General features: G+C 33.4%; 2 protein-coding genes across 2 annotated transcripts in view; both read left to right on the top strand.

Annotated features, from left to right (window-relative positions):
- LOC107610327 (boron transporter 4-like) overlaps window positions 1-2560 on the top strand; it is a 3142-nt gene extending 582 nt beyond the window's left edge. Inside the window, exons 4-13 of the mRNA XM_021108429.1 lie at window positions 55-250; window positions 340-506; window positions 592-765; window positions 879-974; window positions 1063-1179; window positions 1262-1584; window positions 1662-1944; window positions 2029-2154; window positions 2245-2358; window positions 2409-2560. Coding sequence (XP_020964088.1) covers window positions 55-250; window positions 340-506; window positions 592-765; window positions 879-974; window positions 1063-1179; window positions 1262-1584; window positions 1662-1944; window positions 2029-2154; window positions 2245-2295 — 1533 coding nt within the window. The 3' untranslated portion in view covers window positions 2296-2358; window positions 2409-2560. The remainder of the gene's footprint in view (window positions 1-54; window positions 251-339; window positions 507-591; window positions 766-878; window positions 975-1062; window positions 1180-1261; window positions 1585-1661; window positions 1945-2028; window positions 2155-2244; window positions 2359-2408) is intronic.
- Window positions 5837-7731, top strand: part of LOC107614242 — a gene marked incomplete in the record, with an annotated part of 2471 nt that continues 576 nt past the window's right edge. Inside the window, 3 exon segments of the mRNA XM_016316465.2 lie at window positions 5837-5997; window positions 6744-7256; window positions 7567-7731. Of these exon segments, the coding sequence (XP_016171951.1) occupies window positions 5922-5997; window positions 6744-7256; window positions 7567-7731 (754 nt within the window).

The following is a 7731-nucleotide window of genomic DNA, read 5'->3' as shown; positions in this document are numbered from 1 at the left end:
GGCATCAAATGAAGCATGAGTTTTAGCATAACATAACAGATGGGGGAGAGGACATTATTTGACACAAGTTCTTGGAAAATGCAGGGAATGGTGAGTGAGTTTAAGGTTCCTAAGGAGGGAAACCCAACATTGGAAAAGTATCAGTTTCATTGGTTGTATGCTAATGGATTACTGGGTATTATATTCACCTTTGGCCTTCTCTATACTTCCTTAAAAAGCAGAAGAGCAAGGTCATGGTTATATGGAACAGGTTTGTGTGGTGGATTCTCAAGCCATTTTTTAGCACAACCAAAACTATGTTCTAGAATTTGATGAGATAGGTTTGTTTGTTTTGAACAGGGTGGTTCAGAAGTTTCATTGCAGATTATGGGGTGCCTCTCATGGTGCTGCTCTGGACAGCCCTATCATTCACAGTACCAAGTAAAGTTCCTTCTGGAGTTCCAAGAAGACTTGTTTCTCCTCTTGCTTGGGATTCCACATCTTTGCATCATTGGACTGTCATCAAAGTAAGCCATATATTCTTCCATACAATCACACTTGTTGCTGCTTTTGTTGTTTTGGAAAATACTAATAAGATAACATTTAATGCAGGACATGGGCAAGGTTTCACCAACATATATATTTGCTGCTTTTATTCCTGCCATAATGATAGCAGGGCTTTATTTCTTTGATCACAGTGTTGCTTCACAGTTAGCACAGCAGAAGGAATTCAACCTAAAGAAGCCTTCTGCATATCACTATGACATATTGCTACTAGGATTCATGGCATGTTTCTGCCTTAAACATAGTTTTTTAAATGTATCTCTATCATGTTAATTGTAATTAGATTGGATTTAAGAACTGAAGTTTTACTTTGGTTTGATTGGAAACTTGATCAGACTTTGCTTTGTGGATTAATTGGCCTGCCTCCTTCAAATGGAGTTCTGCCTCAATCCCCTATGCACACCAAGAGCCTGGCTGTTCTCAAGAAACAGGTAGGTGAATGAGCTTTGGAATTTGGAATCAGTAGCAGCAAGTTTTATTAATGAATCTGAGATTTGATATTATATTTTTTAATTGTAGTTGATAAGAAGAAAGATGGTTAAAAGTGCCAAAGAAAGCATAAAGCAGAAAGCAAGCAAATCAGAAATCTATGGGAATCTGCAGGCTGTGTTTATAGAAATGGATAGCACTCAAGATGTAAGCATAATCCTTCAAATCTTGTCCCAATTGAAGAATAGCTAAGTTCATATTATTCATCTTGAATTTTGATTGTTCACAGAACCATTCAGTGGCCAAAGAACTAGCTGAACTAAAAGAGATTGTCCTAAATGGTGAAGATAAAGGAGAAAACAAGGAGAGTAATTTTGATCCTGAGAAACACATTGATGCATATCTACCAGTGAGAGTAAATGAGCAGAGAGTGAGCAATCTCTTACAATCACTCCTTGTTGGAGCATCAGTCTTTGCTATGCCTGCCATAAAAAAGATTCCAACTTCAGTTCTATGGGGATACTTTGCATACATGGCCATTGATAGTCTTCCAGGAAATCAATTCTGGGAAAGAATACTGCTACTCTTTGTGACACCTAGTAGGTGGTACAAGTAAGTGGAAGCTACTCATTTCCATGTAAAAGACTTAAAAACTCAATGGTGTTTCTGATGGCAATCCAATTTTGCAGGTTGTTGGAAGGGGATCATGCTTCTTTTGTTGAGTCAGTACCATTCAAACATATAATGTTATTCACACTGTTCCAATGTGTGTATTTCTTGGTTTGTTTTGGAGTGACATGGATTCCAATAGCTGGAATATTGTTCCCATTGCCTTTCTTTGTGTTGATCACACTGAGGCAGCATATTCTCCCCAAATTCTTCATTCCTCACCATCTAAGGGAACTAGATGCTGCTGAATATGAAGAAATAGTAGCAGGTGCTCCAAGATTGAGTCTCAACATGTCTTTTAAGGTACATCATGATGCTCATATATATATATTTTCACTATTCCATCTTTCTTTTTCAAGGTGTTGATTATTTGCATTTACATATCAGGAGGTGGAATCACCTATTGTTGGATCAAGAGAAAAAGGTGATGCTGAAATGTTAGATGAGTTAACTACTAACAGAGGAGAGGTGAAGGTCAGAACTTTTAGCTTCAATGAAGAAAGACAAAGCCAGGTAACTATGTTTCAACTGTCATTTGATTCCAATCAGCTTAAATTCTTTGGACATTTCTCTTTCTCACACAAATATAGATATCTTTTGCAGGTTTATCCAGATGAAAGAGTGAGTGAAATGGATCCCACACTCACACAATGATCATGTTGTATAGGTAAGTTTCCAATTCCCTATAGAAAAGGAATGAAAGGAGAATATGATATATATTGATATCAATATATTGGAGATGGTCAAAGTTGTGAAATGTAGAAAATTTGAAGGCCACCAGTTATAGTTTGTGGATTTTAGATGTAAAATTTGCAAATTTGTAGTGAGTTGAATCTTCCATAGATAGTAATTTAGTTAAACATATCAAATTTTTTAACAATTTTTATGTATCATCTTTATATAAAATTAACTTTTATGTGAGTAATTATCTTATTGTGAAATTAATATTTTGTTCTGCTAAAATATACATTAATTATATCCTAGTAAAGTAGCTATTGGGGCTGCCACCTCATCATATTCATATATATCCTACTAATTGTTGTTCCATCACTCAAGAAACAAGAAAATTATTTGTATGGTTAATTAATTATTTCAATCTAAATCCGGTGGACAGATACCATGTAATCAACTGTATGAAACCACATGCGACTATGTTAATTGGTGCCTAATGAATGTACAAAAACAATCATTCTCAAAACTGCTATAGTAAAATTCCAAGTATCGTTGTCTTTACATCCGAAGGGTATATTAATATTAATAAACAGTTATTAATCGTTTAGTATTATTTGGTTAGAGGGACACAATAAAAGATTGTGTATGTTTAAAATATTGTGTCTATTAGTTAAAGGGACATAACTCTTTAAAAATTATATATGTTCAAAATATTGTATTTATTGGAAATAGAAAAGACACAATCATTTGTATACGTAACTAATCATAATTGCTACGTGGAATATGTATAAATAAGTCATTGTTCACTATTTTAGAAATGGGGAGTGCTAGATAAACAATGACTATCTTAAACAATATGAACAACTACCAATTAAATAAAAATACACTATATCCTAATTTAATGCTACTAATTAAATTTAAGATTAATTTACTCTTTTAACCCTATTAATTCACATTATTCACACATTGTTCAAAAATGTTGTTGGTTATCTGTACTTTTCCTTCAGAAATACAAGTATTAAGTGTACATTTTAATCAACTATTAAGAGATTTTTTTGTTCAAAAGAGTTGAGAATTTTTTACTATTGCTAATTAAGAAATTCTTAGGTTTCATTGTATTTTGGGAGAGTATTGTCATCAACCCTATAGCAACTAAGTGTGGGGATAAATATCTCTCTAAAAAAAGCAATCTAATCGTGTGTCTTGAAACCACTACACAAATATAAGATTTTGTCATCTTCTCATACTAATATACTCAATAACATTTAACTCTTCATACTTATTTATTAAAAAAAAAACTCAATAGTATGATTGTTATATATTTTTAGAATTTAATTTTGATATACTATTAGTGTAAAATAATTTTACACGTGCATATAACCCTACATTAATAAAAATAACTACTTTTAATATTGACCGCATAAATGATCATCCAAAAAAATAAATATAATTATACGACTGTGTAAAATATTTTGGACTGTACATCAAAATTAAACTCATATTTTTAATGGAAAAAAGTTTCAATCTAATATCTAATCATGTATTATAGTAAAGATATTAAACTAATCTTCCACAACTAGACCGACCACCTTAATAAAATAGGTCTATTTTTTTTTTCGGAAATTCCAGAGAAATGGAACCATATTAATAAATTTGTTCACAAAAAGCTGGAATAGTATTGGTTCAATTAATCGAGAACATGGGTTGCCTAAGATAGAATCTGGTGGATCCCCTTCTTCACTGATTTTCACAGGTCAATTGGACACACTGTTCTCAATCCCCCACGAGGGTATCATTAAAACATGTAGATTTGGTAAACAGCATTCGCCAAATTCACATAATTGAAGGGTAATCTCGTCCTTTCACTCCAGAGATCTAGTAGGACACAGCATAACCCACCTTCTCATGAGAAGATCTGTATGAACATGATCCAATCCAAAGCCATGTGTATTGGCATCATTCTACAAAACGACACTAAAATGGTCATTTCATTCGAGTATATTTTTAGTTGAATCCCATCCATAATGTTTGTTTATAAATAATGTTGTGCGGTGGCGTAGCAAACCCATTTGGATGCCACTTAAACAAAGTTTTGAAGGGACAAAATAATGTCGGAATGTGCATAAACTTAGCTTAGAAAGACATAATTACTAAGCGGTGGCGACATATTCTCCAATTAAACTTATATGATGCATGAATTAAGGTGTGTAACATTATTAAATCAAATCTGAATCGCATGAAGTTGGAGTATGCAGACTTTTGAGGTAACCGACAACGTTATGTTCTGAATTTGGAAGTAACATGTGGGTTTAAATTTAATAGCTTTGTGATAATATTATTATCATTATCATTGCCTGAAATTGGAAGCAATTAACTAACCGGTGTAGTATGAAATCTGAATATTATTGCAGTGTTTATCAGTAAAACAATGCGAATTGAATGCGATGCTTAAAATGAAACCGTGACTTCATTAGTCAAAGCAAGCTAAGTAAGGAACACGTGCGTGCTCATCATATATTTACTTGAATAATCCTCCCAAGTCCCAATTATATATACTAAGTAATCAATTCTTTCAACTATATTACATCCACATTAAAAAAAAAATCGGTCATTCGTATTAGGGGTGTACATGGTTCGGTTCGGACCGAAGATTTGGTCCGGTTCCAAAGACTTTAGGGGTTAATTTAGTGTAATTTTATCGGATTTAAGGTCGGATAAATGTCTCAAAAATAGATACAGTCATTATTTCGGGTCAGGTCCGCGTCATAACTCGGGCCACCCGAATTCGACCCGATGGCCCGATCATCATACACAATTAATATTTTGTGTTATTAGTGATAGATGATGGCTATTCTTATGTAGAATTTAAATATTATAAATTTTAATATTTTGTGTTATTAGTCATTATAAGATTATAAGTTAATGTTTTATGTTTAAAATGCATAATACTTTAGACTAATGCATAATATTGTGTTATTTGTATTGATTTAAATATTTGGTGTTATTAGACAATATTAGTATTGATTATGGTTATGCTTTAATTTTAGAGAAGGGCTGGTTCTTGTTATATTTTTTAAGTAAATTTTACTATGTGACTTGTGAAATAAATAATGGTTGGAAATTAGGTGATTTTTACATGCTAAAGACTCATTTTTCATTCGATTTTCACCCGGTCCAAAAGTGCGTAAGTTTCATCGAATCTAAAATCGAGTTAAGATCTAAAAATTAGACTCGGTTTATATTTCGGATCGAATCTGGATTAAGACAAACTCGATGTGGTCCGGCCCATATAAATCCTTAATTCGTATAGAAATAATACATGTATATACACAGATAATAGTGTTTTTTAAATATTATTTGTGGAATTGCTTTTATAATATTTTTCACTTAAAATAATAGTTCTTATAATTAGAAAGTGATAGTTATGTAGTAAATGCATGGAATATTGGAATTTAGTAAAAGGGATTGGGATAGATCCAGTGGCATTAATGTAGTTTAGGTAAGATTGAGTGGTGTTTTCATGCGGCAATTCAAATAAAAACCGAGTGGTTGCTGTGCGGGATCTCATCCATCTCATCTATCTCTGCTTCTTGAATTCATCTCTTGCCATGAAAATGCAGAATCTGACTCTGCTTTTAGTGCTATTCCTCTCAACCTGCCACTCTGCTTTCTCCATCACAGACGGTCAGTACTTCTTAACTTTCCACTTAATTCACTTATTACATAAATACTATATACCATGCATGAGATATGTGCACCATTAGAAATTGTAGAATCTAGAATGTAGTCATCATTTAATTCTTCATTTTGAATTTCTTTATCCGATCCATTTAAATTGTTTTTCTCATATAAAACTTTATTTGGTATTTGAGTCTCTATTAGTTAGATTGATGATGAAATGGATAACATAATTAACCAGATTCATTCATTAAAAAATGTAGCGATCAAACTAAGCACGTAAAAATATTAGAAACCAAACTAAGTATCAAGTGAAAATTGTTAGATCATATTAAGTTTTATCTCTGGTTTCCTATAACATAGCAAATTTAGATTTGAAAAGCCTAAAACTAAATATTTTATTACAGTAATTATAAGTATACTATAAAATAAAGTATTTTAAAAATAATTAAATTATATATAATGGGCCATTACTGATAAATATCCTTTTAAAAGAAAAGAAAGAAAAAACATACAACTCATGGCCATGGGGATCTACAAGAACAATATTTGTCAATCAATCTCTTCACATGGCTTATACACTTCATCATGTGCTCACAGCCTTGCACCAAACATATCATGTTCTATTGTTTCTCACAGTATGGAAACAAATTTTTTTATAAATTAAAAAAAAGTTGTTAAAGATAAATTACTTAGCTCATTTTCTTTGTGGTGGGCCATACATTAACGGTTTTTTTTTTTTCACTTTTCAGGTTTATTGCCGAATGGGAACTTCGAACTGGGCCCAAAACGGGGCCAACTAAAGGGCTCAGTAGTTACGGCCCAAAATGCAATTCCTAATTGGAGCGTAACGGGCTACGTAGAATACATACAATCAGGGCAGAAACAAGGTGACATGCTTCTTGTTGTGCCGGAAGGTGCTTACGCTATTAGGCTCGGCAACGAAGCTTCCATCAAGCAGAACGTGAAGCTCGTGAAGGGGTTGCACTATGCCATAACGTTCAGTGCTGCACGCACGTGCGCACAGGAGGAGAAGCTCAACGTGTCTGTGGTTCCAACCAATGAGAAGAGAGATTGGGGTCAGATCCCCATTCAGACCATGTATGGTAGCAATGGTTGGGAGTCCTTTTCTTGTGGCTTCGTTGCTGATTTTCAAGATGCTCAGATTGTCATCCATAACCCCGGTGTTGAAGAAGACCCTGCTTGTGGCCCACTCATTGATTCCGTTGCCTTGAAGGTCTTGAACCCACCCAGAAGAACCAGAGGTACAAGCTTGTTAATAGTTAAGAATCACAACTTTTGTGTTTTGTAGCCAGTACTTAACCATAAAAAAAAAAAAGTGAGTGATCTCCTACCATTTGATGTAATCTCACACCATTAAAAATATTATTGATGGCCAATTGATGGTTACAAAACACAAAAGTTGTTGGTCCCTAGCACTCCTCTTTAGTTAAAGCTATCAAATTATTTAATAATTCTCGACTATCAACTTTACATGAAATTAATTGCAACTAAATTTTTACCTTTAATTAGTTAAGATTTTACAAAATTTTACTAAGTTAGATGATTTTACAGCGAATTTGCTGAAGAATGGAAACTTCGAAGAAGGGCCATATGTGTTTCCAAACGCATCTTGGGGGGTTCTGATCCCACCACACATTGAAGATGCTCACAGTCCTCTAATAGGGTGGATAGTTGAGTCTCTGAAAGCAGTGAAGTACATTGATTCAGAACACTTCT

This window comes from Arachis ipaensis, chromosome B08, assembly GCF_000816755.2.
Source record: "Arachis ipaensis cultivar K30076 chromosome B08, Araip1.1, whole genome shotgun sequence".
NCBI lineage: Eukaryota > Viridiplantae > Streptophyta > Magnoliopsida > Fabales > Fabaceae > Arachis > Arachis ipaensis.
This window is presented reverse-complemented; position numbering and strand designations above follow the sequence as displayed.